At 43.2% G+C, this 12,995-nt stretch overlaps 1 protein-coding gene and 1 non-coding gene across 3 annotated transcripts in view; both read right to left on the reverse strand.

Annotated features, from left to right (window-relative positions):
- Positions 1-12,995, reverse strand: part of IDE (insulin degrading enzyme) — a 93,056-nt gene that overhangs the window by 57,957 nt on the left and 22,104 nt on the right. For both annotated transcript variants that reach the window (XM_056130388.1, XM_056130387.1), the window contains exons 2-4: positions 9,827-10,011; positions 8,038-8,245; positions 3,675-3,844 (exon numbers count right to left, since the gene is read on the reverse strand). In XM_056130388.1, coding sequence (XP_055986363.1) covers positions 3,675-3,844; positions 8,038-8,245; positions 9,827-10,011 — 563 coding nt within the window. The remainder of the gene's footprint in view (positions 1-3,674; positions 3,845-8,037; positions 8,246-9,826; positions 10,012-12,995) is intronic.
- On the reverse strand, positions 9,112-9,241 carry LOC130038704 (small nucleolar RNA SNORA20). The gene has a single exon (XR_008794768.1). It is a non-coding gene; the product is annotated as a small nucleolar RNA SNORA20 (small nucleolar RNA).

The raw sequence follows: 12,995 nt of genomic DNA on the forward strand, positions 1-12,995 counted from the left end.
AATTAATTAAAAAAAAAAACTATCACTGGGATAAAATGATTTTGAAATTCGTTTCATAAATCTTCCTTTTTAAAAACAAAAACACATTTATTCAAACCAAAACTTTTTAGGCGTTACATAACATTGTAAACTGTAGCGACATATTCCCTTCACTACATTAAGAGAAAGGGAGAAAGTTATTTCTAGCATTTCTAATGGGCTCATCAGTAAGAGAGAGAGCTTGAGCAGTAAACAGCAAAAGCGACCTTGGATTAGAAAAAGGGCAATATCCAGTTAAGCTCCTTAAGTTTCAGACTGATAATCGATAACCTTGGCCTGCAGTAGGCTCTCTCCTTCCAGACTCAAGTGTAAGGTCACCTATAAGGTCTACCACATACCACAGCAAAAAATTAAAATAAAATAAAATTTAAAAAATTCTTATTTCATAATAGTTCCCATCTCCCCGACTACTGAGCAATTTCTGAATTCTTCCTCACTGTGCTTTATGAGCAATATCACATTTAATCTTATAATAATGCTATAAATTGGTTGGTATTACCAGATGGGAAAATGAATCATGTAGCTAAGTAACTTGCCTAGTTACCAGATTTTAACTCATGCGTTTGACTTCATGCACTAAACTACTGCCATAAATCTGCATTTAATGCATCTGAACTCTCCTTGATACACCATGTATGCTCATGGACTCTGCAAAAGCCACTTTTCAAACAATTCAACAAGGTGCAGACATTTCAGAAACCATAGTATTCCTCTCAGCAGTGATGCTGATATTGAGTGCTAGGTACTCTGACTAAAAAATACAGTATTATTACTGCTTCTAACTGCAATTTAAAGCAATTTCTATTTGCTTTAATAGGAGCAAATTCTAAGCTCCTATTAGATTGCCCATAAGGAAAGGTACTTTGTCTTGCTCTTCCCCGTTAGAGGAATCCTCTATAATTCCCTGTGCAACTGTATAAATAATATATGGGATCCAGAAGATAGTACAGTGAGGAAGCGCTTGCCTTACCCAGGTGGGGTTTGATCCTCGGCACCACATGTGGTCCCCTGTGCTTTGCCAGGAATGATCCCACAGAATGGAGCCCAGAGTAAGCCACAAGTACCACCAGATGTGGTCTCCAAACAATAAAAGAAAGGATTTTAATGGGGACATCCACCCACCAAATCTAAGAAACAAACACAAAAATTCTTTGTAAATGTATAAAACAATGCTAGGTGTATTTAACTGGTTTCCAAATAGAAAGCTGTCTTCAAGGGGTCCTGAATTAGAGTGCTGGGCAGGGTTGAAGTGCTTGCTTTGCACGCAGCAAATCCCAGTTCGATCCTCTGGTACAGCATATGGCCCCCACACACTGGCAGGCGTGATCCCTGAGCTCAGAGCATCTGAGTAAACCTGAACACTGCTAAACCACCCCCCCCCCACACACACACACACGCACGCACACATACACAGAGTTGTCTTTATACCATTTTGGGGGGTGATGGGGGGAGATAAAAATAGTGCTTAGGGGTCCCAGTGCCATTCCTGGCAATACTTGGGTATACTTCCTGTTTGCTCATTTGTTTGGGGGTTACTAGAGTCCTTGAAGGCTACTCCTGGCTCTACGTTTGGGGGGTCATGCCTGGCAGTGCTGGGGGACCTTGGGACTCTGAGATTCAAACAGGGTTGGCTGCATATAAGGCAAGCACCTTAACCCTGTACTGTCTACTTGGTCCTCAGAGGTTTGTTTTTTGAGGGGGGCAGGGAGCATACCCTACATTGCTGATGGCTGCTCACTTATGGTGGTGCTCTAGGGACCACGTAGTAACAGGGATTGAACCGGATTAGCTGAATGTAAGGCAAGTGTGTTAACCTTTGTACATTGTCTCCAGCCCTCTGGAAACACTTGGACAGACCTGAAGATTCAGTGCCTGGATCTGGCAAATACTCTGCTCTGGCCCTGTGATACTGGGGCCCACAATGCACAAAACCACATCAAGGAGTAGTGCCAGGGGCCGCCAAGGTGACCAGACAGTACTGGGGCTGGAGGTGAAGGCCTCCACAAGTAAAGCCTCCCAGGCCTCTGCGTTACCTCCCTTGCCCTGTCTGGAATCTTAAGAAAAGTCCACCAAAGGTCTGGAGAGATGGTACACAGGGCTGAGCACATGCTTTGTATATCGGAGGCCTGGATTTGATCCCTGGCACCACGCAGTCCCCAAGCAATACTTCTGTACTGTTCAAATATTTAATATCCATTTTTCATTAAAAAGTATGCGATTGGGCTGGTGAGAAAGTACAGCGGGTAGGGCGTTTGCCTTGTACGCAGCTGACCCGGGTTCGATTCCCAGCATCCCATATGGTCCCCCGAGCACTGCCAGGAGTAATTCCTGAGTGCAGAGCCAGGAGTAACCCCTGTGCACCGCCGGGTGTGACCCAAAAAGAAAAAAAGAAAAAAATGCATGCGATTAACCATAATGCACAAAAGAGACAGAGAAGAAAACTGGAGGTGAGGGGGGAGGGCGGTTGGGGGATGGTGGGAGGGAAATGGGGACATTGGTCACTGGTGCCGGGAAATGTACACCGGTGGAGGAATGGGTGCTGGATCACTGTGTGACTGAAACCCAGTCATGCACAGCTTCGTAAGGATCTATCTCACAGATGAATAAATTAAAAAGCATGCAATTTTAAAATCAGAGCTCTCCACTGACTCTCTTTCCCCTCTCAGTTTCGCTTCTCCTCTCCTTCTGGGACAGCGCTGCTCTCTGAGCACAGGGACTGGAGTTTCTGCGCTGTCTGCCCTGCCGTGGAGCTATTGCTAGGATGTACACACCCAACCCGGAGGAGGAGGGGGGAGCTGGTGGGAGCAGAAGATTCAACAAGTCTTGAAATGGGCTCTAAAAATAGCATTTCCATTTGGAAGGTAGAGTTCAGAATAAAAGGCTCTATTATCTCCTCCCTTTGAAATGCTGGTTAAGATCTATTCCCAACTCCTTTTTGCTCCTTAAACAATTAGACCCTAATCTGAATCGGACGGCCAGCGAAACCCTGAAGAGAATTAGGTAACTGTTTAGGGTCACTGTTGCTACAATGTGGAAAATATTCTCCTGAGTATTAAGTATAAAGCCCAATACCAAGAGCGACTCCCGTTTGACATCCTTAACCACTTTTTTTTTGGGGGGGGGGCTACACCTGGCAGTGCTCAGGGCTGACTCTCGACTTTGTGCTCAGGGATCACTCCTGACTGGGTGACTGGGACTTAGTGGACTTGAGACTCGATGCAGAGCCAGGGACAGAACCTGGGGCAGCCGAGGGCAAGGCAAGCATTTTCCTCCCCGTAAAATCTCTCTCTGGCACCCAACCACTTTATTCCTAATGTCTGAAAATTCTGAAAACAAGCTCTCTATTTTGTTTTCGAGCAAGCTTGCTTCATGCTGGGTCACTTGTCTCTCTCAATGGCCTATAACCTTCTCCATGAAGCCCACACACCTAAGCTTCAGCTTCATGTGTCAAAACACAGGTGTTTACACAGGGACCAGGCCCTTAATATAAGTGTCGGAACACGGTTAAAAAATGACAGGGTAAACAGAAAACAGGAGTTTTGAAACTTTCCAGTTGAACAGTAAAATGTAATACTGTGCAAAGAGGCCATGGGTTTAAATGAGGTCAAGGAGCATGAGAGCCGCTTTAGACAAACCTGTCCCAAATTTGCTGAATGGGTGTTTGGGATTTCCCGTCGCTTTTTCCAACTGGAAGAGTCTCCAGGCATCATTCATCACATTCTTCTCGTGTTCGGAATCAACTGCATTCACCTCTCGGTCTTTGCAACTCTCATCAAACAAGGGACACAGGAAAAACTGTGCAAACCTACGAGTATAAAACACGACAATTTGAAAGACTGTCAACAGAGAGGAAATCTAAATTCTACAGAATCAGGAAGCATTACTATGGCTACTAAGAAAAAAACAAATAGAGGGCAGGGAGATGGTTCAAAGGATCAGAGGGTATGTTTGACGTGTGAGAGCCTGTGTTTGGTCACTGGCACCATCTGGTCCCCCAAGCATGAGTGGAAGGGAAGCTCAGGCACTGAGCCAGGAGTAGCCCTTAGCATCGCTGGATATGATGCAAAATACATGGAAAAGAGAGGACAAGGAGAAAGAGAAAAAAGGAAGAGAGAAAGGAAAAGGAAAAGAGGTACTTTCCCTGCTGCCACCAAGTTTCACAGAGGTGGAGGCTGGGGGGAGGGGAGAGGTGGCCAAGACACACATTGCCAAGGCAGAGGCTGTGCTACTGAGACCCTCAACGCTACCTTCCAAGAGGTGTGGGGACCACCCGCAGTCACCATGTCCTGGCATGTGCAATTCGTGAAGCGGCACCAAGGCCATCTTTGTGTACCTGCATCCAACTGGATGGGTCTGTGCATGTCAGGTTGGTGGAGGTGCTCTATGCTGGGCCCCAAATCAACCTAATTAAGGAGCATGACAACAAGAACCTAGGGGAATGGCGAGGCCTCAGTAAAACTGACGGAGAAGGGAAGGGAAAGCCCGCAGAGCACTGGGCTGCACTTGTGTAGTTAAGGATATGCCGAAGAGCTGCAGGCTAAGGGTGGTGCCGAGGAATCCTTCAAAAGCAGAAGATAATAAATTTGGAGGTCAGAAGAAAAACAAGCTAGGGCCAGAGTGTTAACACAGCGGGGAAGGGCGTTTGCCTTCTATGAAGCTGACCAGGTTCAATCCCCAGCATCCCCCAGCCTGCCAGGTTGATTCCTGAGCACAGAGCCGGGAGTAAGTCATGAGCATCAATGCCTGGCATGGCCAAACAAACAAAAAAAGGAAAAATATGAAGTAGATTGTAAGAGAGAAGAAAAACTATAATATTGGACATATGTAAATTCAGATGTTGACCAAACCATGATGTTGAATTAGTGAAAATACAAAAACAGATTACCACCTCTAACTCTGACACACTATTCCCCATTTTCCCTGCCCCACCCAGCAGTTCTGCTACACACACACAGATGTCCTCGGATTTACCTCCATCCAGCTGGTCCCAGCCCACAGAAGATTTAGTTCTTCCAGACTTTCAGCCCTCTCTCTACTTCCCTAGGCTAACCACAGACCCGGGCGATCATCTGTCTCCAAGTCAAAGCTTAGAGGGTCCCACACTCTCCTCCTTAAGTACGATGAAATTCCCTAAAGTAGCTGACAGGATTCCGGGAAACACTGTGCTTACTAGATTATTCGTTTACCGTCACCTGAAAGTGACACCCGGGGCAAACAATGGGAGAGAAGGTCAGAGCCCCCATGCTGATGCCTGCAAGGAAGACACTCGCTCTTGAGTCCTCCTGGGCATTTGGGAGGTATTTGTGCATTACATACACACAACAGGTCAATCCACTGGCTACTGGTGACTGAGTCCTTCTCCCCTCCTTGAAGGTGTGGACAGTTCCAACCCTGTAATCATAAAGCTGGATTTTCTTCCACTTCCATTCTCTAACCATCTTGGGGACTAACTCAGTGACATCCTCAAGGTCACACCCTGAAAAAACAAAACACGCCTCTGGTAGGTTTTCATTATTTAGGAAGTAAATCACCAGGGTTTCAGGAGCTATGGGGCAGGGTCAGGATTAAGACCAAATACACACTGATTAGAAATAATCACAGCACACACCAAAAAGTCAAGGCAGATTTAAAGTGGCAGCAGTTATGTAAGAGTTATTGTCATTTAGAGGCCAGGGAGATGGCTCAATGGCCTGGAGCCCACGCTTTGCATGCTGGCGGCCCGGATTCAATCCTCATACCAGATGGTCCCTTTACAGTTTGCAGACGCCATTTCATTAAGATTCAGGTTTTGTTGGGGGGCGGGGGGAACACGGACACCAAGAGTAGTACAAGAGTAGTAGAAGAGTACTACAAGAGTACAGAAGCTACTCTTAATTCTGAGCTCAGGAGTCACTCCTGGTGGCACTCAGAGGACTACACCATAGCCAGGGATGTGACCACAGGCAGCATCATACGAAGCAAGTAGCTTAACCCCTGTAACATCCCTCCAGTCCACTCCTCAAACATTTTAATAAAAGTACTTTCAAAAGGTTCTATTTAGATATGGATTTTTTTTCTTATATTAAAAAACAAACTTTCTTTTCTCAAGACTATTTTCCCTTATAGCAACAGTACAATTTGAAGATGCCTTGTTTGTTTTGTTTGGGGCCACACCCGGCATTGCTCAGGGCTTTCTCCTCAATCTGTGCTCAGGGATCACTCCAAGTGGGGCTGCAAGTTCCAGACTGAACTCCAGTCACACGCAAGGTGGGCACCTGACCCGCTGTGCTCTCTCTCCAGCCCTCCTTCCTACTTCTGTAATTCTTTTAAAGAAATTCTAGACCCCATCTTATAAAAGCAAGAGCGAAAAAGTCAGATGGAACCAAGGATAAAGGTTCTGTCTAGTAGAACTACTAATCAGTCCAAGAAACTTCAGTCTATAAACAGCTCAGCACTGCATCTCACAGACCAGCTGTCCAAGAGGACAGATCCATCATTACGTGATATTCTAACTTGATATTTATTTTAAGCACACCAGGCATATCATATTGCGATAAGTACTTTACTCATGCCAATACACAGGCAAACTCCATGTATCTAGAGTCCATAATCAAACAAATTAAACAAAAGGTATTTTGGACACACAACCTCAAGTACCTAATAGTCCAGAGTCATGATTATGCCCCAAGCAATTCTGACACAATCAATAACAGTTTTTAAAGATATGTTCATATTTACATTCCCCCCATCATATAGAAACTGGTATACGAACAGCTGCTATAGAATTTGTAAAGCAGAAAATTAAATTCAGTGTATGATCCCTAAACCCCCCAGGGAATTCATTAACAGCAGGCTTCCAGGAATATAGGGTTTGGGGTTTGGGATGGAGATCTGCTGGTAGGAAGGTATAATGGTGGTGGGATTGGTGTTCAAATATCAAATGTAATCAAAGATTATGAACAATTTAAAAAAAAAAAAAAGATGATTACACCTCAAAGTTGCTGCCTAAATGACTGAAACATAAGCTAGCATAAACAAAGGACTACTATGACCCAGTCTTGTATTCTGGACCTATGGCACTACTGCCCTGTTAATATTTTTTGGTGCTCAAGAATTAATTTAAATTGTTTAAAAATAAATAAATATCTAGGGGCTAGAGAGATGGTACAGCAGGTAAGGCACTTGCCTTGCACACAACGAACCCGGGTTGGATCCCTGGCATCCCATATGGTCACTCAGTGCCCAGTCAGGAATTATCCCTAAACACCAATGGGTGTGGCCCAAATACCCCACCTCCCCAAAAACCTAATCATCGGAGTTGACACAGCAGATCAAAACATCTGAATCTGATGAGTATCCTTGCGAACAGAGGAAAAGAACACCCAACACCTAGCATCCTCAAACAGGAGAGGGGACCCATGACACTGCTGCTGTTTATGTCACCACATGCTTTGCATGTCACTCCAGTTAGAACTGGGAAGGGCTACTGAGCACTTTATAAGTCAATAAAATATTCTGTAGGCCTGAAGGCTAGTTTAGAGTCATACCATTCTTTCTTTATCATGATGAATATATATATATGACATCTCTCACCTTTTTTATAAAACACAGGGAGAAAGGGGCTAGTTAAAAGACCTTCGTTAAGATATAATGCTATGAGCTGAAAGTAGACTGTAGACCGAACATGATCTCCACTCAATTCCTCTTTTGCAAACCACAGCACCCAAAAGGAGAGAGGACAAAAGGGAATGCCCTGCCACAGAGGCAGGGTGGGATGGGGGGTGGGAAGGATACTGGGATCCGTGGTGGTGGGAAATGGGCACTGGTGGAGGGATGGGTACTCGAACATTGTCTAATTGAAACCCAAGCACAAAAATTTGTAAGTCTACAACTGTACCTCATGATGTTTCACTAATAAAAATTTTTTAAAAATAATGCTATGAAGACATCTTTTTAAAAATAATAATTATGTGGTAAGTACACACAGCTGGCTAATTTGTTGGGTGAATTCAGCATTACCTGTCTAGGGCACCTTCCAAGTGTTCGTGGGAAACGTCGAAGTAGTAGTTGGTATGCTCTCCACTCGTGAAGGCGTTCGAACTTCCTGCATGCTCACTGAGAAACTGGCTGTATTCATTTTCTTTAGGGTATTTTTTTGTTCCCAAAAACAGCATATGTTCACAAAAATGACTTAAGCCAGCAATATTTGGAGGATCTGACAATGAACCTGAAAAAGAAAAATACATATAATTTTTTATACTAAAAGCTATCAAGCACAAAAGTTACAGATGATCTGTAACTTCTGATTTCTGTCAACAAGACAAATTCAACTATCCAATCAGAGAAAGTCTGAAATAGGCCTCTCTGAAGCAGTTCAGACTCTAGTCTCAGTGCTTTAGACATTAATTAGGTGGTGACCTTGGGCGGATTACTTAACCTCTCTCAACAGGAATTTCGAGTTGAACCCACTCTTTTATAAGAGCTAGCAATTTCTAGTTCTTACATTTTATTGTAAGAGTTTACTAAAGCACAGTGCTTAGAACCTAGGCTTGGAGGTTAGTAACTCTAGCAGCTATGAAACTCAATATAAACCTGATTTCTCTTACTTCAGTCACTTTTTATATGTTACCAAACTCACATAGTTGTGTACATATAAGTTAAAAACTCTAAACTCACTGTATTATGTGGCATGTGTTCAACATGTGATGATTGCGAATTCCTTCAATTCTCAATCATTTTGCTAAGAGCTTCTCAGAGAGAGGGAAAAATGAACTTCACTAACACGTATAAGTAGAAAAGAAGCAAATCAGAGCTGGAGATATTGCACCGCAGGGAGGATGCTTGCGGTGCCAAGGCTAACCCGGGTTCGATCCTTGGCACCACACATGGTTCCCCAAGTCCACAAGAAGTCCTGAGCACCACGAGGAATGGCCCAAAAACCAAAACCGAAACAGTAAAGGAGCAAACTTGACTTACTTTTTGGTGTGCAGGCCATACCTAGACACCCACCAGTGTTCAAAGGCTACTTAACCCTCTAAACTATCACTCCAGGTCCCATGAAAGTACCTTTCACTTATTTACTTTTTTTAAAAGCAATGTTGAGACCATGCAGACGGGATGAAACTGTCACTTCATCCCCATTTACAAAGGTCCCACGTCACTCTATCCCATGCGTATAACTGCTCATATCATTGCCAGACGAGAGCAGCAAATCAATGGGAAGAAAGAGGTACCTTTTAAGGCAAGAGTAAGGGTGAAAGAATTATGTACATGAGAATCTAGGATATGAGAGAGAGAAAGCAACTAGGAATATGCTGTTTCTCAGTATACAAAAATATGTTTGCAAAGGAAAACAGTACAGTTGTTTCTAGAAAGGATGGCAGCAAATTTCCTTGCTGTCTGGTCACCTTCTATGGGAGCCTAATAGGATGGCCTTTCTGGTAAATGTATTGACTTTATCACTGTGCACTGTTAGTTGTACAGGACTGCTTACAAAGTAAGGTACATAAAAGTGGTATTTGCTAGGCTTTCGTTTACATCAATATGGAAGAGTTTCTATTAAATGTCAACATTAGACAATGAAACAGAACAACCAAAAATCCCAATTTTCTTTTTTTGATTTTTGGGTCATACCCGGCAATGTTCAGGGGTTACTCCTGGCTCTGCACTCAGGAATTACCCCTGGCAGTGCTCAAGGGACCATATGGGATGCTGGGAATCAAACCTGGGTTGGCCGTGTGCCAGGCAAACTCCCTACCCGCTGTGCTATCGCTCCAGCCCCCAAAATCCCAATTTTCAATCACGGTACCTATGTGTACATCGAGTGCTGCTGATGACTTATCCGTGGTGGGGTCACTGATGAGAAGTACTTTGATACCATTGGCCAGCTCAAGCCCGCGGTACTCTCGCTTGTCTTCAGGAGATTTGATAATGTGATTTCCTAGTTTCTTGATAGCCGGGTTATTCATTTTGCTGTAAGGTTTTTTATTGAAACTAGAGAAGAAAAAAAAATTTTTTTCCCAATTATTGGGCTGTGATTTCTTTTAAAAGGACAACAAATAACGTCAAGCAAACCAATAAAATACATCATCACATAAAAAACAAGAACTGAATCCTGGTTGAGAACCACAACCACCGAGAACAGCCCCGATGTGCATATGGTCAGTACCACAGTGAAAATTAAGTGACCTCCTTCCTGCTTCTGGTGAGCCCCTAAGTCAGATGTGAACCCCCAGAGCAAGCACAATATCCGAGTTATTGTGTATGCTACTTTTAAACACAGCAGCAGCAATAAAGGGAAGGGAAGAGGGAAAAGATCTGAAGAGAACTTTTTATAAAGTTTATCTACCGAGTATTCCTCTTTCCTCCCTCTTAGATCTCATTCTTTATATATATGAAGTCAGTAAAACATAACTGATAAAAATGGAACTTCCTAATCAAGTAATCTTTGTAACCTGGTCAAGATGAATGCCCAAACAGAAACAACTTAGGAACTTAATGGAAATGTTTGTTATTTCTCTAATGGAAATGTTTGTTATTTCTCTTATATAAGGTTTGTTTTGGATTTTGGGTGACATCTAGCAGTGCTCAGGGCTTACTCCTGGCTCTGTGCTCAGGGCTTACTCCTGGCATGCAAGGCAAGCACCTTAACCATTGTACTGTTCTCCCTCTCCCCCCAACCCTCTCTCTCTCTCTCTCTCTCTCTCCACACACACACACACACACACACACACACACACATGCACACACGCACATACACTGTGGGGGGCTTGGGATTGAACCAAAGGCCTCACATATGGGAGGTATGTGTACTGCCACAAGTGACATCCCGAGCCTGAAATACTAACAATACTGATTTTTGAGGAGTCTTATTTGTATCTAGGCTATATTTACCTAGAGATTTGAAACAGAATAGATTAGACCATGAAATGGCCATTCTATTGACCTAGAATATTTTTCAATGACTGATAACTGCTTCTGCACCTATTTCAGAGTTATCTGCTAGAGCGTATGAGGTAAGAGATTACATAAGAATTATTACTGAGTCAGCCAAAACATTGCTCAACCTGAAGACAAAGATGCAGCAGATCTGGAACTCAAACACTAAGAATCCTCATAGGAATAATCCTGTGACCTCCTAAAGCACATTAAGAGACTCGGGCTGTGTGCTATGCTATGAAGACAGCAAAAGGAAAGATACAACAAACAAAACTGGTTATCTTCCTAATTCCAAACAATTTTTGTTACTTGACCAAGTCGAATACTCAAGCAGAAACAACTCAGAAATAAATTCAGTGGAGACGTTTGGTTATTTCTCTTAGAAGGATGGCCCTTCCTCTGGCAGACCTCTCCTATCTTCTCTAGAAAAGCTGGAGATAAAGTGATGAGAAGGACATCATTATCAAACAGACAGGGTCATGAGGAACTGTAAGGCAATATCAGTTCAGTGAAGGGATTTTTCCAGAGTCTTTGGTATGTTACATGTTTTTGACACTAAGCTATTTCTGTCTATGTTGAATATTGCTTAAGAAACAAAACAACTGGAACCAGAGAGATGACTCAAAGGGCCAGAGTGCAAGCTTCCCAGGAGTGATGAGAAAGAGTCTAGCGTTCAAACTCCCCCAAGCCACACAGCACTGTTACTGAGCTACATCCCTAACCATTGAGCTGGGAGTGACCCCCTACCCCTCACACCAAAACTAAGCCAAAAAAAAAAAAACTTGCTATTATAGTAGGACAATATATCAATTAGATGAAAATAAAGACACACCTGAAAAGAAGAAAAATGATCCTGTATTTGCTTATTTGCTTTTCACTTGGAAGACAAAATAAATGGATCTGACTGTTCCTTAAAGACAAACATACAGGGACAGATAGCTAGGTCAGGGAGCTGAACAGATAGTTTGGCATGCCAGAGGCTTCCCAAGCATTGCTGGGTGTGACTCTCCAAACCAAACAAACCAAAACCTCAACCAATATATATCTAAATCTATTCATTTATTTACCTATTTATTACAGAGCCAAAGATGTAACTCAAGGTCTCATACACGCAAAGCACGTGTTCTACTACTGAACTGCATTCCTGGCCCTGTACACCCGTATCTGTAGGTAGATCAGAGGGGACATAAATATACACACAATCGCTCTGCATAAAATATTTTTTGCATGAAAATCTCTGAAGGAAAAATCCACTGAAATCACCTATAACTACTATTCTAACAAGACATCAAAGGGGTAGGACAGCAGGGAAAGCACTTGCCCCGGACATGACTGACCCAGATTCAAACTCTGTTACCACATCTGGTCTCCTAAGCCCTGCAGCACCAGGAGTAAGAGATCCCTGGTGCAGTACCAAAAGTAAGCACAGCTAGGTGTGACCCCAAAAAACAAAAAAATAAAATGTTTTAAATATATTGAAAATATTTAAAATTTTAAAGACCGGCACTGCAAGATCACACTAAACATATAATACAAAAAAAAAAAAAAGAGAACCAACTCTGGGAAGGAGTTATACCTGGCAAAGTGCAGGAAGACCATATGGTCCCAAGGTCAGATGTCAGACACCTGCAAGGCATGTGCATTAACCCATGCGCTCATGTCCCCCGCCCAACGTCAATTTTTTTAAAAAAATCACACAGTATTTACACAATGCCAAATCTCGCCTCATCTGTTTTGGTTTTGGGACCACAGTCAACAGTGCTGGGGGCAGGAGTAAGAGGTATCTCTCCCAGAGCTCAGGGAAGCATGCAGTACCTGGAATCAAATCTTGGCTGAACCAGCTCTTTGAGCTGCCTTCCAGCCTCTCTGTGTTTGTGTCTAGGTGGTGCCAGGGACAGAACCCAGGTTCTCAAACTTGAAAGCAAGCACTTCACTAGTGAGCTATATCCCCAAATCCCAGGTCTTGCTTTATATGTAGTAAAAATAATTTCTTAAAAAATAAGGCAAAGTTGGGGCCAGAGTGATAGTACAGAGGGTAG

The sequence above is a fragment of the Sorex fumeus genome, unplaced genomic scaffold (genome assembly GCF_029834395.1).
Source record: "Sorex fumeus unplaced genomic scaffold, SorFum_2.1 ptg000078l, whole genome shotgun sequence".
In the NCBI taxonomy this organism is placed as follows: Eukaryota; Metazoa; Chordata; class Mammalia; order Eulipotyphla; family Soricidae; genus Sorex; species Sorex fumeus.